At 41.8% G+C, this 19,504-nt stretch overlaps 1 protein-coding gene across 7 annotated transcripts in view; it reads right to left on the reverse strand.

Annotated features, from left to right (window-relative positions):
* Nucleotides 1-19,266, reverse strand: part of LOC310822746 (neurobeachin) — a gene marked incomplete at its 5' end in the record, with an annotated part of 231,677 nt that extends 212,411 nt beyond the window's left edge. For 4 of the 7 annotated variants that reach the window (XM_083695214.1, XM_083695213.1, XM_083695212.1 and 1 more), the window contains one exon: nucleotides 19,012-19,170. In XM_083695214.1, coding sequence (XP_083551340.1) covers nucleotides 19,012-19,170 — 159 coding nt within the window. Of the gene's footprint in view, nucleotides 1-19,011 lie in introns of all 7 variants that reach the window. The other 3 variants (XM_083695211.1, XM_083695209.1, XM_083695208.1) reach the window with 1 other exon arrangement.
* Between the last annotated feature and the right edge of the window lie 238 nt (nucleotides 19,267-19,504).

Genomic DNA, 19,504 nt, shown 5'->3' on the forward strand with positions numbered 1-19,504 from the left:
TTTGTTAAATTGAATAACGCAAACACTAGTTTTATTGTCAGACACACTTGTTTGAATTTTCTACTACTCTTTCACTCCTCCCGAAGAAGAACACAGGACTTTCTCAGACAGTACACTGGTAGTTCAGCTGGGGTTTCAGGCAATAGCAAGGCCAGTCTTCTAAACTGTTAAGGGCCTCCAGGTAGGTTGCTGAGCTTGTGCTGCCTCTTTGAGGTGATGCTCAGTAAACAGGTTGGCTGAGGGTCGGGTCTCTGCTGTGTTCAGATTACTCACTCCCCCCTTGGCCACAGTGGCCATTCTGCCTTCCAGAACCACAGCTCGCTGATCCCCACAGGGAGGTGGTAATCGACAGGAGACACAAAGAAACTGACAAAGGGAGAAAAACACGGCTGAGCACATCTACATCTGCCATAATTCTGGTACTGTTTGCTGTGATAACAACGTAGACTCAACCACTAAGTGCACATTTGGAGAGGGCACTGGTTTAGTGATCCAAGAGAGAGAGAGAGAGAGACACCACAATACATATCTAATGCTGCTTTTGTTGCATCTGCGAAAAAAAGGTGGATCACGCTCACTGTACAGGTCGCATACTCATCTAATCACGGAAGGGCTCTCACAGTATCTAGGCCAAACCTAAATTGAAATTCAGTCTATCCTGCACACTTACAATATCATCTGTCTCTCTACACTGACCACGATTATGATTATATTTATGCTTTGCGTGATGTGTGCTTTACATTATCCAACTCTTAATCAAACATTATCAAAACAATCCCAAAGATGTGATTATCCAGAATTATGTCTTGAGCATTAGCTGTAACAAACGAGATACAGATGTACTACATTCGTACAGAACACTCCTCTGACCTTTCTGAAGTCAAATGCTCTCTTCTTATAGAGAGATTACAGCTCAAAGAGCTAACTGATAATGGTAATGATAATAGCACAAAGCTACTCTGAACACCACACTCAGCTGCCTCAGTTCTCCTGCTCGGGTCATTTGAAAATGTAGCTTATTCCCTCGTAAAGCAAGGCATACTCAAACAGCTCCACCTGTCAAAATGGATATCCCCATCGGCATTTCATGCCCAAATAGACAGACAACCTGTCCTGCAATTCAATGAGAATTAGGTGGGTGCCAGGTTCAACAAAAGACAATCAGCTACAGTATGATCCTGGATACTCTGGTGTGTGGACTGTCTGTAACGGTCATGGTGTTTGAGTTATGACCTTGTTAGGCTTGGTTGTGTGAAAACAATGATAAGCCTCAAGGAGAATCCTGAGCAGAGTCAGAAAGTACCTCACCCATTCGTTCAATGCACTTAATGCACTCCGGCAGATAAAGCATGCCCCAGACAACCTGCTCTGCTCTGCCTCCAGGGAAGACAGACACATAGAAGACAGCACAGACCAAGATGACTCCACTCCTGTGACATCAGTCGCTGTAACTATGGATTATGACTTATGTAAACATTCTTTATTTTGAAAATTAATGTTGAGCCCCCTGGTGTCTTAAGCCAGTGCTCAAAAGAGACTGCCTGCAAAGAGGGTAAAGTGTATATAGGAAGAAAAGAAAGGAAAAGCTAATCTAAACATCAACTTTAAACCCTTCTGTTTAAATAATGACAGTGTTTGGATTGGACATATAGCATCGCCCTGCTATGACAAATGCCAATGGTACCTCAGTGTTGATTGGAAATGTTAACAATCTAGTGTTTACAAACGGGTACTCTTAAAAAAAATATTTCCCATTGTCATTGGTGAACATCAAGGTGGCACAAGGTATTTTGTGTTGCTTAACTACAATGCCTGTGCCTAATGTTAATCCAGGACTGTAAGCCTGAGTGTCATCCTGACTGGTTTTGCCCTCTGCTCCTAGATTGATTGCTGGGGCAGTCCTGAACTGAACTAACTCAACTGAACTCTGAACTGACACGAAGAGGGATGGCCCCTGACTATCTTTGTCTACCTGTTGGCAAAAATACACATTCGCCAGGCTGAAGAAACTGCTGTTTCTCCAAGGTCAACAAAACACTGCATCAGACCTAGTGGCTTCCTGCCTCCAACGAACAGAGGAAAAACACAACCCAGGGAGGTGTTATTCACCTGCGGCTCCTGTTGCTAAGGCCAAGCCAAAACACTGAAGCAACCTCCCCGCTATTCATCTAAATCTTCTCCACAGTCATGGAAACTCTCAATCAACTCAGCCGTCCATGCAGAGCGGCCCTGCCATACATTCTATGGATCTAGCCAGCTCTGTAATAGAGAGAAGGAACTGTTACAGCCAGTCTGTCACACTGTCCAACAATTATCACAATGTGACAGAGGATAAGAGCATGCCCAATCTCCATGTAGCATTGCCACAGGTCAGTGGAGAGCTTGTGAACCAGGGGCTGAATCCCACCTGAGCCAGGAGCTGAATCCCACCTGAGCCAGGAGCTGAATCCCACAGTCTTAGATATCAGAAGGTCAGACCGATGCATGCTATCCAGCTCAGGTCTGACATTCCGAAATCTAAGACTGTGGGATGTGTGCGTTACATTATCCAACTCTTAATCAAACATTATCAAAACAATCCCAAAGATGTGATTATCCAGAATTATGTCTTGAGCATTAGCTGTAACAAATGAGATACAGATGTACTACATTCGTACAGAACACTCCTCTGACCTTTCTGAAGTCAAATGCTCTCTTCTTATAGAGAGATTACAGCTCAAAGAGCTAAATGATAATGGTAATGATAATAGCACAAAGCTACTCTGAACACCACACTCAGCTGCCTCAGTTCTCCTGCTCGGGTCATTTGAAAATGTAGCTTATTCCCTCGTAAAGCAAGGCATACTCAAACAGCTCCACCTGTCAAAATGGATATCCCCATCGGCATTTCATGCCCAAATAGACAGACAACCTGTCCTGCAATTGCCCCTCTTGCATCATCATACTTTCCCACCACTAAGTGCGTAATACTACAACTGTCCCATATATAACCTGTTTGCACCGTCTCTATGGTCACTAGCCTAAAAGGCTGATGTTATGCCATGTTACAAGATGAATTCACTTGTCAATAACATAACAACAATAGAAAAGGGCAATAAACAGAAAACAGACCAAGAATAGCCAACAAGGAAAACAATGAAATAAAACAATAAAATAAAATAAAAGAGAAAAATAATATTAACCAGCCTAAAAAAACAACAAAAAAACAAACAAATAAAAAAGAGTAAATAAATAAACACCAGTCAACATCACTATCTTGCTAGTTACCACAATGATAACAACAGCTACATTAACCTCAGTGTCAAAACAGCCAACAGTCCATCCCGACCACTGCCACTGGCCTTTTTGGACTGTGTTATTCAGCCTGAAAACACAATGGTGTTTCCCCTTTGCTTGAAATTGTCACTCGTGAACCATTTTAGTATCTAATGCCCATAGTCTACCGAACTGTAGATAGAAAATGAAGTGTTTACAGTGGTCAGTTACTGCTAGAAAGAGAGAGGTTTTGTGTGGTTTGGAAATTCTGCTGCTGTCACAGAATGGCATGGTTACTCACAGCCAGGTTGTTTTCTTGGGATCCCTGAAGAGTTTGTTGTTGATGTATAATTTGTCCAAAACCAGCCAGACCTTTGTGCCTTGTAATCGATGTTGTTTCAGAATTGGATATAGTGCGTGTCATCTCTCCATGTTTTCCCGGGGATATTGTTCATTGATAGAGTACTTTGTTCCTTTCAGATCCCTTCCTCTTTCAAGCACTGCCATTTTCATCTTGTAATGGGTAAGCATTGCAACAATTGGTTGTGGTTTGTTGGATACCTTTTTGCCAAAACAATGTGGCCGTTGAAAATCCAGTTTTTCAGCCTGCTTCGCTGACATCTTGAGTTGTTCTTTCATGAAGGTGTTTACTTTGTCTTTCATCGCAATATAATCCTCCTTGTCTCCCTCTTCCACTCCCATTCTAACAATGTTATGTTGCATACTTCTGCATGTTAAATCCAGTGTTGTCTTTCTCATTTGCTTGTTTTCGTTTATGAGTTTTTCCGTTGTATTTTAGAGGGTGATCACCGTGGCCCGGAATGCTTTGTTCTCTGTACTTATGTCTTCAGTGAGTCTGTTGTTATATTCTACCGTGACTTTGAGCGACTCTATATCGGCCATCACCCCAGGGAGTAGATCAAGCTTTTTCAGTTGTTCGTTCGCTCGCCAATAGTTTCCTGTCGAATTTAGAAAATGTGTTTGGGAAATCCTCTTCCATAATTTCTCTGTTGTGTGTTTGGTAGGCCTTGCTTCTTCTGTTTCGCTAGAGGATATTTCTTGTCTCGTACATTTAGTTTTTTGACTGAGCATGTCATTACATTGATCAATAAAACGTTCTAGCTCTGCTATCTCATCCAGTTTGTTGTTTTTTTCCAATTTGATGGCTAGTTTTCCATATATCAAACAATATCCATAGGACACGTTGTGGAGATCAGCATGCTGATCATTGCTGCCATTCCTGTCACATGACTATTTTGTATTTATTTTTTTATGTGATTTGTTGAGTTATATCAATAATGTATGGTATACATACTGATATACAAACTATCAAGGTGGTACACACAATGCAGTAGGTTTCAGTAAATATACACTCACCGGCCACTTTATTAGGTACACCTTGCTAGTACTGGGTTGGACCCCCTTTTGTAGCCCATCTGCTTCACGGTTCGACGTGTTGTGTGTTCAGAGATGGACTTCTGCATACCTTGGTTGTAACGAGTGGTTATTTTAGTACTGTTGCCTTTCTATCATCTCGAACCAGTCTGGCCATTCTCCTCTGACCTCTGGCATCAACAAGGCATTTTTGCCCAGAGAACTGCCAGAGAACTGCCACTCTGTGGATATTTTCTTTTTTTCGGACCACAGGGTTGGAAAAGTCATCAGTCCCCTGATTTAATATTTTGTAGAGCCACCTTTTGCTGCAATTACAGCCATCAATCTGTTTGGATATGTCTCTACTAGCTTTGCACACCTAGATTGGAGAATATTTGCACATTCTTCCTTGCAGAATTGTTCGAGTTCAGTCAAATTCTGTGGTGAGCGGCAATGGACTGCTCTCTTCAAATCCATCCACAGATTTTCTATCGGATTTAAGTCAGGGCTCTGACTTGGCCACTCAAGGACATTCACCTTTTTATCCTTAAGCCACTGCATTGTTCTTTTGGCAGTATGTTTAGGATCGTTGTCGTGTTGGAAGGTGAATAACCTGCCCATCTTCAGCTGTCTAGCAGAGGGACGCAGGTTGTCCTCAAGAATTTCGATGTACTTGGCAGCATCCATTTTCCCTTCAATCCCAGTCCCCACTGAAGAGAAACATCCCCACAACATAATATTGCCATCACCATGCTTCACAGTAGGTATGGTGTGTTTTTGGGTGGTGTGCTGTGTTTGGTTTTCGCCAAACATAGCGCATGGAGTTCAGTCCAAAAAGTTCAATCTTAGTCTCGTCTGACCATAAAACATTTTTCCACATGGCAACAGAATCTTCCAGGTGTGTTTTTGCATAGCACAAATGAGACTGAGTGTGGCACTTTTTCAGAAAAGGCTTCTTTCTTGCTACCCTGCCATACAGGCCAGCTTTGTGTAAAGCTTGTGAGATTGTTGTCACATGCACAGACAGGCCAGTCCCAGCCATAAAGACTTGTAAGTCCTTCAAAGTTCCCTTTGGCCGCTTGGTAGCTTCTCTGATCAATGTCCTCCTGGCTCGGTCATCCAGTTTGGACGGACGGCCTGATCTAGGCAAGGTGTTGACGGTGCCATACGCCTTCCACTTCTTAATGATGCTCTGAACGGTACTCAGAGGGTTAGCTAAAGCCTTCGAAATCTTTTTGTAGCCTTCACCTAACTTGTGCCTTCCTACAACTTTATCCCGGAGGCCTTTTGAAAGTACTTTTCCAACCATGGTGAATTCTTTGCAGAACCATGCACTTCTAGTAGTGGAATCCTCAAGAAACAGCTGGTTTTATTATGAAGTAATCAAAACCACTACAATTGATGTCAGGTGGGGGGCAATTAGCCTGGTGTTTGATCAGGAAGTTGATTGGTTGCACCTGAGCAAGTTTATAATGGTATACTCTAAGGGGCTGATCACTTAACCAAACCAGGTATTTCACTAATTATTTTTAATAATTGTCCAGAATTTAAAAAAATATTATTTTCACTTTGATGATGAGGGTTATAATGTGTACATACAGCTAAAAAAAGTTAGATTTGATTTATTTTAATTTCCAGGGTGTAATGTGACAAAAGGTAAAGATTTCACAGGGGTATGATGACTTTCTATAGGCACTGTATATTACGTCAGACTCAAACACGACCATCACAGAGTCCTTCATGCTTCAATATCAGCATGGATTGGAAACACCCTGGCTGTATTGGGGCAATAAATATTGAGGAGATGGATTACATTAACCTTTAACAAAGGCACAGTCTTTATAGAACATAAGAACACAAATTAATCATCTTCTCTAATATGGTGCACATACCAAATGCCACATTGAAAGCGTATTTTGTGTTGTTAGGATTTTATCACAGGACAAGTCTGAGCATGTGAATGACAGCGGGAGCATCACAGATAGGGAGAGGTTTTCCATTAAGAAGGTAGTGAGGTGTGATATAGGATAAAAATGAATCACATAAATGAATAGGACACATGGCCTCAGTCCAGATACAGTATGTGGGGAGCTATAGTTAGTGAAGTTTCTTCCATTCCCTGCCACAGCATGGTATCTGAGGAATAGTTTAACACTAGTGCCACACATCATGCCGTGGCATCATTAAAACCATTCATGGCAAAGTACTTTAGCACTCGTTACAATGCTGAGAAATTATTTCACTTGACATGCCCTTCCTAACTCATTCAAATAAATCTGCATTTATATTTAAAGACAAGGTGAGTGAGGGAACAAAGGAGACAGGTCTATTTCACAAAAGACTCACTGAGACATCATCTCACCCTGACAACCAATAAGTCTTCCCATCACTGCTTCTGGATACACCTGCATGGGCTCGAGCAAACATTGCCCTCTCATTTGTTTGAGCTACAAACTGCCAACTTCATTCACTTGCACTACGTGCTACTACCCAATTGTTAAACTACAGTAATTCTGTATTGTGAAATTGTGTGTCTTCAGTGTGATTTTGGACGACAGCATAACAAAAATGCTTTGAAAGAAACAAAAGCACAGAGTAAACAAATGCAGAACATAACTACATAACAGCCTATTTGTGAATGAATAGGATTACTGTGTGCCTGGCCATCAGGCATGGAATAGGCATTGTCTAATTTGCATTACTGTGTCAACAGATTGCTAACTGTACAGTATGTTGTGCTATTACAGTGGGGTATGATGATGGTGCATGTTTCCCAGATCTGAGATGCTGCTCATCTCCATGGAAATGGGCATGTGTGCTGTATCCATGGCCCTGTTCCTCTGGGGGGAGACAGCACATTAACACCCAGCCTGGGACTTGGGTCCCTGCCACCTCGATGCAGCCGTAAGCCTGAGCATTAGCATTGTGGCTGCTCCCCTCCACACTTTCTCAACTGTACACAAACACACGGCTAAAAACTGGTTCAGTGACTGACCAGTTCCTCCCTCCAGGCCTTCCTGCTCCCAGTCATGGGAATTACACTAGCTTGTTGTGGGCTAAATGGTGTGGCGTGGGGGAGGTGCACTCTGTGTACACAGATTGAGAACCGCATGTAGTTACCAATTATAAAGCATGGTAAATGCTTTAATCATTACATATGCTAAGCTCTGATGCCCACGCATAGAGCAGTGGACAGGCTGGCACTGCCTTGGGCAAGCCTCATGCAGAACTAAGCCTTCACAAGGCAATAGGCTGCTCCTCTCACACATACATTGTAACAGAGTCATAACACGGTCACAGCAAAGGCATACAGCCAAAGAATGTAAAATCCTCACTGAGTGAAATTATGCTTTACTATGCCCTTGGAGTGAAAGCCAAGAACATACATATCTATGATCACTCAAGCATGTAAGAATGTAATATCAAGCAAGAAATTTAGAAAATATCTCAGTAAAAAGGAGCCTATGTCTATTCTAAAATGTGAACAGCAATGACTTTAACAGTAGCAGGAGGGCTGTGGTGTGAATCACTTAGCAGTACACAGCATCTGGAAACACATAGACAGCTTTCTTCCCCTCTTCCACCCTCTCCCATTAGCCTGCCTACACCCATAGGGTGGCAGCACAGTCCTCTGGCACAGTCTACCTGAGGAGCTTCCCCACATCCATGCTCCAGATGTGCCCCTGGTACGCATTAAACGCTGAGCAGGGAGGCATGGTCCAGAGCGCACTCTTATGCTAATTTAAGCAGCAAATAATGTGGTATCAAGATCTCACCAGGGTTACCATGCATGAGTGAGCAAGGGGGCTGGGGGAGGCGGGGGAGGAGAGAGAGAGAGAGAGAGAGAGAGAGGGAGAGGGAGAAGTACAGTAGAGAAATTGTAGTTGGTTTCCAATAATACTGAGGATACAACCCAGTGTTACGTTTTCACTCCTGCATGTGCGTGTGTCCTTGTTGTGTTTTGTGTTTCCTTTTGTTTCTCCCTTCTCCTATCATTCTACATTCAGGTGTCCATCAGCAATTTGCCATTCAACCCCGTCACCACTGTCTTCCCTTCGGGAGTCAACCCATTTCTTTGTACTCGTGTGTTTGCTATCGACTCGTTGTTCCATTGTTTGTTTGAATCTCCTTCATGTTATAGTCTGCATCGTGTTTTCTTTTGCTAGGATGTAGCCATTGGTTGATTAAGCTCTTTTTTTATTTTTTATTCTAGTCCTCATCTTGTTTTCTGGTAGTTTGTCTCTTTGTTATTTGTACACCATAGGGGTAAGGTGAATAAGTAAGAGACCCATGGGTTTACATTTTCATCACGTAGGTACACTGAAGTAGACTACCTTTAAAACAAACACAAAGTACAATACATACAAGTCAGAATTTAAACTTTGCCTTAAAGGCCCAGTATGTCGATTTTAGCTTTAAAATAGTGCTAAATGGCCATGATGAATCGGTTATTCCATCAAGGAATAAGATCACATGATGAAGAACGTTCAGTGAAGAGTGTTGTATTCATCCAAACAAAGCATTTTCTAAAGTCTGGTGTCGGGAATGGAAACTGGCCTTTACAGGCCTATTTCACGTTTGGTTTGTTTACAAGGATATGCACATGTGCTCAGAAAATGTAACATAAGCATGCGTTAAAATTTTCAGTGTGGCCAGCAGGTGCAGTAACACTCAAAACTACATGCTGGAACTTTAAATCTCGTAAACAGATTATCATTCAGCAGATCAGGGGGAGCTGCTGTAGGGGGAAATGGGTTGGCTAATATGAACTTCACTGAGTGAAGCACAAACAAACTCAGCATGGCACCCTGCGCTGAATATAGCTCATAAGCTCTTTTTTTTTTAATATGAGAAGTGAATATAAAATCATCACTGCCTCCTCAAGGTGAAGGCTGCTTTTATGAATTATTATATTGCTCAGAAATGCATTGCATGGAATTTCTGTAGCTGTTCTCATGGTTTCCATTCTATGAAAATATACCAAGAACTACGATGGTTAATTGCATTGTGTGGATTTACAACAGCTAAACTGTAAATAAACAGCTCCACCTCCACTAGCCTCTGTTCCACAGATATTGATTGTCCCATGATAGCACAGAGTGTGGTTATATATTAAAATGCTATTCACTGTTATTTCTTAGTAGATTCAAGAAAATTGTTTTTTCGAGAATGAGTCCAGCCCCAGCCTGAGGGCTCCAATGATACATTTTTAACAATAAAAACAATCTGTGAGTTAATTAAGTACCTCTGAGGAACTGCTGTGTTTGGGTTTTTTACTCCCAGTGTGATATGCTGGGTTACTAATATTCACATTCTACAATGTATCAAATTTGTTAGACCATATTTCCCACATCAAGACATGGCCCATTGAGAGAAACATTGAGGGAAATGAGATCCATGACCTACAGTACATTACTTGAATGTTTGCAATAACAAAATGTCTCTTTTAAACTGAGCGGCATGACATACCTATTGAAACTGGGGCAACATGAATTTTAGATGCCTCTTATGAAGAACAAAGGAAACCTGGAAGCAGGAGGAGGAAAGTCTTCCCTGAAGCCATCATCACTGTGGTTAACATTGAACTGTAAGCGGTAAATACAGTGTGTGAATTCCTGATTGATATGACGCAATTCCCCGGCACTGTTACCACATATCTACTGTATATATAGCCAGCATCTTGTAAACAGAAGGCTGATGTAAAAGCAGATTTGTTTCTAAACTATCAGCTTTTCAGTTTTAAGACCTGTTCTCTTAAGGAAAATAACATAATGAAAGGCACAAAATAGGACAAAACCTTTTAATCACCTCTGTTTCCCAGTGTCAAGCCAAGTCACTTAGGGAGAAATGTACGCAGTATGCAGGGAAGAGGACATTTCCATGTGTAACCCTTGACATGTTTAATCAATTTTACATTAACACAGGACGTGGCCAGTTCAAGTCCATCCTATTGTAGTTACAATCACATAAATGTCCCATTTTCAAATCACATTATTTCGTAGCTGCCTTTCTTTGAACTAAATATTGAGTAATGGGTAAAAATTGCAGCTTGCAACAAGGGAATTTATTTTTCTGTTTTGATTAGTTACAGGTCATTGCTTTACACAAAAAAGTAAATGAATCAGCAGTTTTTCAGATTTCAACACAACAACCCAACAACCCAAATCTATTAAGATTATGAAAAGCTAAATGTTGTTTGTTCCGTGGTTCTGTTTTTATGCTTACTGCAGGTATTTTCTCTTTATTGTTAGCCAAAGGCCCCACTAATCCAGACAAGCATGCAGCTCAACAGGGGGCAGGGACAAATCCACAACTCTTTAGGAAGTTTCTTGCAGTGAGCAATATACATGACCTAGAAAAATAAGCAAAGTTACAGACAATCCTCCTCTCCATTCAACCCTACATCCATATAATCACGGAGACTGGCAATAATCATGACTATGACCAACACATGCACCCAATGGTGTCTCAATGGTTTCTCTCTGAAAATAAATGCTTTGTCATCCTCAGACAACATGACATTGGCCAAATTAAATATAGTAGATAGTAGTATGGTAGAGTTAAATATGTCTGACATACAGCAACATCAGTGTTACTGTACATTGGGCAGGAAAGATAACTATCAAGCAGTCATTCCTCACCTTGTCAGGGCTAGTGTAAAACTTATGTGGAACATGACTAGTAGAAATGTGCCAACAGCCACCAAAGAGTATTGACCAAGCAGAATGTAAATATGACTGCAGTTGAACATAATCCCAACTTTAAAGTCCCAGTATGTAACATACATGTTGAAGTTGAACGTTTGAGAAATAGACAAGACTCGGTTGGAGCAACTCGAATTGCAAGGCTACTGTTTGCAACTTAATATTTATTTCAGTTACAGTACTTGTTACATGTTTGTCATGACAGGAACTGGAACTAAGATGCAGAACACCATCCCTCTTCATGAAACCATCTCATTTTAATTTAATTCAGTTTAACCTTCTTAAAGAATTGAATTCCTGTAGAATAAAATCCACCTTGAAGGGGAATGTGCCAACTTCATGATGACATGTTATCTTAATTACAACTTTCATCACAGGCTGTCTACCCATAAAAGATTAATGACAAAACCACCCTTAATTAGCTTAGATAAGGGACGGTGGCACAATATAGCACTGTAGCATCTGCTTGTTAGCAGCATGTTCAATTATTCTCCTCCACAGAGAGTTTTCAAGTGCATGTGAGCGGATGATGCTCATTCCTTATCAACTTACACTTTACAAAATCCTTAGTGCTCAATCACCTAGTGCAGTGGCTCTTTGAACAAAAAATGTGGCTCTTCATACGGTTTTAAATATTTATAGTTAATGTGTTCAATTGACAGGGCAGATCTGTCTTTTTGTTGTGCCGCTATTCATGACAACGAGGCTACATTTCCTACTATTCACTGATTTAGTGCATACTCCATTAGGCCATAGACAAAAAAACTATACTCTCTAAAGCCTTTACCCTTACATGCAATGCAAAGATTTGTGATCCATGGGCGCCATACCAACCCCCCTATCAAAACACATGGGCATGAGCACAGATTTAGCACAATAAAGGTACATCGGTTAGTGAGATATATAATATAAAAAAGGTGACATTTTTGTACCTCTGCTGCTCTTACACCTTTCAAATTATTCACACCCAATCCAACTTAACAATGTGCAGACAACTCCAAATTATGAATCCTTATAAAATGTTTTCTGAACATAGTATACTTTTTCAACTCTAAAACGTTTTGTACCCCAAAAAATGGTTAAGTTAGGTCAGCATTCTGTGAGCTCCATTGTTGCTGCTGCCATGGATCTTTCAGAACTCTTAAAAGGGAGTGGCTCCTGAACTGGTACCGGCGCTTATTATCATAAAGAACAGAAATTTACAATTACCCACAATTCCCTATCAGTCTTGCTACATTGCACCTTCCTGTTGCAAGGGAATTGTGGGTAATGGTGAATTTCTGTTATTAGTGTTGCATTATCTCATTAACTGATGTACCTGTGATGGTTATTTTTTGTTTGAATCTGTATTATGTCAATGCTCATGTTCATGTATGTTTTTGTTTGGGGTGGTTTGTCCAACACCCATTGGTGTGAAGTGTATGGGTGTCTATGGTCGGGGCCCTCCACTTCCTTTATTAAAACAAGGTCATAAAATAATGGTGGGTATTCTGAGTCCTTTCAGTGAGCTGAATCATTTGGCTCTGTTATACTAAAAGAGCCCTTCATTTGGCTCCCGGACACTTAAAATCAGCCCAGTTTAGCAACACTTATCTGATTGATCCTAGTGCACTAATCATTTTAAATTGTTCAGTGGAATGCAAATGCACCTAGTAATAATAAAAGTAATAATATCTAGCGATACGTGTATTATAAAAACTGTAAAATTACTGAAAATAAATGGGGGGTTTTTACAAAAAAAAGCAAGACACTATTACCTGTGTATTGAAAGTAACGAGCCTTCTGTCTCACTTGATTCACTGAAAATAAGTTTCTCTGAGGAGATTTTGGCATGTAATTTAAACAGTGCTAACTTCAGGTCCATCGGAATCCTGTCTATTGGAGAGGGCGCTGCTAACTGTTATCCTGTGCTGAGGTTTGGTTATTAATAAATACTGCAACCTCAACATCAAAACTCCTTTGCTAGTCATCCAATCATGTAATTTAGAAATTCGCTGGAAAAAAACTTGAAAATGATTTATGGATTTGTTGTTTTGTTGAATAGTCATGACTGGTTTGAGGATGAGAGGTTTGTCTGTCCTACTATAACCGTTGTAACGTTTTTAACAGTGGCGGCCATGATGGAGCCTACAAGTATTAATAGGTGCTACTATTACAGAAGCAGATTCTGGGTATCTCTGTATTCTAAAATCTCTGGTAAAGCTGTTTCGTCTATGGCCTTATGGAGTATAAACTTTTTGTCTATGGCCTTACAAAGTATAGCCTTTTCGTATATGGCATTATGGAGTAAAGGCCTTAGGTGGTATAGCCTTTTCGTTTAACTGATTTAATAGCCTGAGAACTGAGGATGTCCTAAAATGGACACCATCCAAACTGTTTAAGATTGCAAATGTGTCGGGGCATGGCAGGAATGCAGCCCAAACTCTTCTGATTAGGCTACATTAGCAAAGGAGACAAATGCAATGCGATTACAGTGAGAATAAACAAATAATATTTTCTCAAAATACTCCTCCTTGCTTTAAAAAATGCTCTGAGTGAAACATGGCCTCCCCCCTCCCCCACATCGGACTCTCTGATCACATCACTGTTATGCTAATGCCAGCATATAGGCCCAGAGTGAAAGTCGGAAAACCGGTCCGGAAAGAGATAACTGTGTGGCCGGAGGGGTCCAGGTCTGCTCTCAAGGACTGCCTTGCAACAACAGACTGGGGCATGTTCAAGCAAGCAGCCACACAGAACAACCATACGGATAATGAGGAGCTTACAGACACGGTCCTCTCTTACATCCGTAAGTGCTCTGATGATGTGACCCACACAAAGACCATCATCACTCGGGCTAACCAGAAGCCATGGCTGACAGGGGCTGTCCATCGGCTGCTGAGGGCCAGAGACAAAGCCTTCAGAGCCGGGGATGAAAATGGCCTGAGAACAGCGAGAGCCAGTCTGTCCAATGGCATCAGGAAAGCAAAACTGGACTACACAAACAAGATTACCTGCCACTTCAAGGACAGCAGAGACACGCGGAGCCTGTGGCAGGGCATTCAGACCATAACGGACTACAAGCCCGCGCCACAGACCTGCGACAACAACATCTCTCTGCTCAACAACCTCAACAGCTTCTTTGCACGGTTTGAAGCAACAAACAACACAAGCCCACAGAAAACTCCACCCCCCCCCACGATCAGGTCCTGTGCCTGTCTGCTGCCAGTGTGAAGAGGGCACTCTCTACCATCAACCCCCGCAAAGCAACAGGCCCAGACAATATTCCAGGCCGTGTGCTGAGGGACTGCGCAGAGGAGCTTAAGGATGTCTTCACGGACATCTTTAACACTTCTTTGAGTCAAGCTGCTGTCCCATCACATTTCAAGACCTCCATCATCATACCTGTGCCAAAGAAATCCGTTTCATCCTGCTTCAACGACTATCGCCCTGTAGCACTGACCCCCATCATCATGAAGTGCTTTGAACAGCTAGTCATGTCCCACAACAAGTCCATCCTCCACCCCACCCTGGACCCCTTTCAGTTTGCATACCGAGCAAAACGTTTTTGCTCTGCTCTCCACCCAGCCCTCACCCACCTGGAAAAAGCAGACACATATGTGAGAATGCTTTTCATAGACTTTAGCTCAGCATTTAACACCATAATCCCACAACAACTGATCTGTAAACTGGACCAGCTGGGGCTCAACACCTCCCTCTGCAACTGGCTGCTGGACTTCCTCAGTGAGAGTCAGCAACAACACCTCGAGCAGCATCACACTCAGCACAGGGGCCCCCCAAGGCTGCGTTCTCAGTCCCCTGCTCTTCACCCTGCTGACTCACGACTGCACACCAACCTACAGCACCAATCACATGGTTAAGTTTGCGGACGACACAACTCTGGTGGGTCTCATCTCCAAGAACGACGAGACCCACTACAGGAAGGAGGTCAACCTTCTGACCACGTGGTGCAGAGACAACAACCTCCTGCTGAATGTCAGCAAAACTAAGGAGATTGTGGTCGACTTCCGGAGAGGCCACACCGAACACCCACCACTGACCATCGATGGTGCTGCTGTGGAGAGAGTGAGCAGCACCAAATTCCTAGGGGTGCACATCAGCGAGGACCTCTCCTGGACCACCAACGCTGCATCACTGGCGAAGACAGCCCAGCGGCGCCTCTACTTCCTCCGCAAGCTGAAGCAAGCGAAAGCTCCCACACCAATCATGACAACATTCTACCGAGGCACCATCGAAAGCATCCTGTCCAGCTGCATCACTGTGTGGGGCGGTAGCTGCACCGAACACAGCAGGAAAGCACTGCAACGCATAGTGAACACAGCTGGTAAGATCATTGGTGCCCCACTCCCTTCCCTGCAAGACACCTACTCCACCCGCCTCACCCGAAAAGCTACCTCGATTGTGAGCGACGCAAGCCACCCCGCACACAGTCTGTTCAGCCTCCTGCCTTCTGGAAGAAGGTATAGGAGCCTCCGTGCCCACACCACCAGATTCATGAAAAGCTTCATACCCCAAGCTGTCAGGAAGCTAAATTCTCTCCCCTCACTCCCCCCAGCCACATCCTCCAGGCTGTCAGGAAGCTGAACCCCCCCCTAAAAACACTACGGACTCTGGACAATCTACTATTCTATTATTATAATCTACTATTGCACTATTATTTGTACACAGAATACACAGTATTTGGCTGCTATTTACTGTCTTTACTGACTGTTCTTTTTGCACTGTTTAAATTATTTTTATTGAATGTTTTACTTTTAGTATGTCTTGTCTTATCTGTTGTGCCTGGGCACTTTATCTGTCTCACCATGGGAAAGTGAGAAACGTCCTCTCGATTCCTTTGTATGTCTTGACATGTGAAGAATTGACATTAAAGCCACTTTGACTTTGATGCTAGTGCAAGGTTCACTTCATGGGAAAAGAGAAATCTGCAGGAAGGGGTGTTTTTTCTTCTATTTTTGTTTGTCACATTCAGTAGATCACTTTTCCTACTCCCTACTCTCTCCCCCACTTATCATCATCAAACTGATCACACTTGACTCTGTTTCTGAACACGTTTCCATTGTTCAGTAATCAGGTTTCTCTCTTTCAGAGGTTAGCAATGCAAAAATGTTCCCTCCATCAGTCTCCTCTCTAATTGAGAAGGTGCTATGTTCATCCAATTTCAAGTGATCTTTGAAGATATGAATCACATACTCAGATTAAGCCCTGCATATATGCCTACTGTTCTTACATATCAAAATGACACTTCGGGGGAGGAAATGTGGCTATTAGCATTTAGCACTTGACTGTTCAATTCTCCGACACCACTGGGACAACTGTGATTAAACTTGAGTGAATGATGGGTCTTGCCATACAGATAGGACATTTCCGAAATTACACTGATTGGCCCAATTTTGATGAAACTATGGTGAAAGTTGCGAACTGTCTAGACATTGTTTAGAGTTTCGAGGTGACCATTGATCATTAAAAACATTTGTTTTGTAGTAGACATTCATCAGAAAAATAAATACTGTTCTGTGAAAAATAAACACTGTAAATGCTAATACCGTACCAAGGGCACATTTACAAAGAACATCATGCCAACACAGAAAATTATAACACAATTTCCACTTTCACTCAAATAAACAAATTGATGGATGATGGTCAATGCAGGCAGATATCACATTATTATATGGCTCAAAGCTATTAGTCCTAATATTTTACCATTTACTCAAATATAGAATGAATAAATTACAATTTAAGATGAAAGATTTATTGTGAACCATTCATACAGTATGATGATTGTATGGACTGTTTTAATATCATACTAACAATGCTTAGGAACCTACATTAATTGCACAGTTCCAAATGGTACAGTATGTGTTTTCTACATAGGGTTTAGGTTAACCCTGGTAAGGAGAAAGGTTGGGGTTATGATGATTTTAACACATAGTTTGGGAGGGCCACAACCACATAGAGACTAGAACAATGTTCTATCTCTATGCATAATCACATAAATTGGACTGCCACCAGCCTTGACCACCTATATCCCCCATCAGTAGAGGCTACAGACAGGTCACTGTAGTAAAGAGCAATCTCCTTCAATGACCATTGATTTTCGATTTCACGATGAGTGCCAAGTTCCACTTGCATAAGCTCTGTGTGGCAGCATTTTCTCTATATCCTATTGAAAGAATTATGGCCCACTCTCTCACTCTCTCCAGTCTGTTCTCACCAGAGTTTGTTTGTGTACAGAGAGTAAAGACACTGGGATACTGGAACATGGACCATGCAGGGACTAATGACAACCAATATCTGCCTATATGCTACCCGCTGACTATGTTTTATCCATTGGTCCATCTTACTATCTCACTTTATTTCAACTACACAGCTAATCTATCTATCTATCTATCGTCCACAGTGAACCATCTTAAACTTTTGCCACTACCAAAATAAGATTGAAGCCTGCAAAGCTTCTTCTGGAACTGCCTTTTCTAGTTTATCAAAGATCTGTTCTGAAGTGGCCCTTTGTAGTAAATACGGTACACGGCACTGTCTCTCTCTCATAAATCAACATACTGTATATCATGTTAAAAAATACAAGCAACTGCTATCTCTGAGATTCATATAGTGATCTATCATCATTAATGGGATAAGAATAAGTTTCTTATAACTGTATTAATGCTGTAATTATAATAACAACATTATAAACTGTTTGTTACATGACAATGCAGTGATTTTACATAGTAATGTAGTAGAGCGATATTTGTTTTAAACAAAGTAGCACACACTGTTCTCTTGTGAGAGCTGATATAAGATATTTAACAACTTGACAACATATTTAGGACTGGCTTTAGAACAAAACACCAAGGACACTAACCATATGTCGGCCAAGCCAGACAGGTGCAGTGACTGCAGAGTGGCGTTGCTACCTATATAAGGTAACTATGAAAGTAATGACAGCGGAATAAATCGATACACAGGTGCAAATAAACATGACAACTAGTCAGTTCAAAACTTTTTCAAGTATAGAGATGCCCAAACGTTGTGTGATGATGAGTATTGCTCATTTTGGTCAAACCTCTTACAATTTGAACTCAAGGAAAGTTTGCACCATATTACTAGCCTACTTATCAAACTCATTACCAAGCCATCAACTCAAGTTATTGACTTGACAGACACACATTCACCCGCTAGACTACTTTATTCACTTCTTCTCTGCTGGACCAAAGCATTCAGTCAAATGCAGCAAAGGACATCTAAGTAAAACACGTGAAGAAGAAATTATGTAATCAAATTCAAATGCTTATCAACTTCTTTAGATCACAATGGTGTGTGTGTGTGTGTGTGTGTGTGTGTGTGTGTGTGTGTGTGTGTGTGTGTGTGTGTGTGTGTGTGTGTGTGTGTGTGTGTGTGTGTGTGTGTGTGTGTCTGGTACTCTTTTCAATGTTGCAGTCTACTCTTTAATATTGTCTCATCAGTAACATTGTTATATATGGTGCATAGGCTACATCCCACAACAAAATCACTGAACATTGCACAACATGTATGCGTAGGTTTTGTACAGAAAATATGTATCTAATGACAGTTATATGGGGGTGTCAGACAGAACACAGCCACACATTATGGTGAAACAAGACCAGTTATTGTGAGTGAAAATTTAGCTTTGAGTATTAATGTGAAAGATTGATATCCTTACCAAATTCAGCACCGTCTCGACTATATCACGGTTGCTAACCTCCCCAACCTGGATCAGACCGATGAGAACCGCAAATTTCATCTTGATATTCCGGATCGGAACCGACGAGTTGATCATCCCGGCCGGTGGAACCATTGAGCCCGAGCTAGACACCATCATTTCACCGGTAAGGGAGCCGGTAGCCCCTTGCTGCCCGTGAACCGGGGTGGTAAGCGACACTGAACCCGGCATTGTCACCGGTCTGTCGCTTGACATTTCCACTCAGAATCGGCGGCCGCGATGTCACCTGTTCTTAATCACTGAACAAGAGCATCAAGGAAAATAGTATAATAAAATTCTGTCAGGAAACCCCTCTATCAGTTAAATCCACTCCCTCTGTCGCGCGTACAAATACATTGCAATCTCTTAACAATGTAATGAACATAGAGCGGTGTCCTTTCCTGTGACTAGACGTCATCCGGTAATGCGAACGCAGAAAGCTAAACCTGTGCAG

This window comes from Argentina silus, assembly GCF_951799395.1.
Source record: "Argentina silus genome assembly, chromosome: X".
NCBI classification, from domain to species: Eukaryota; Metazoa; Chordata; class Actinopteri; order Argentiniformes; family Argentinidae; genus Argentina; species Argentina silus.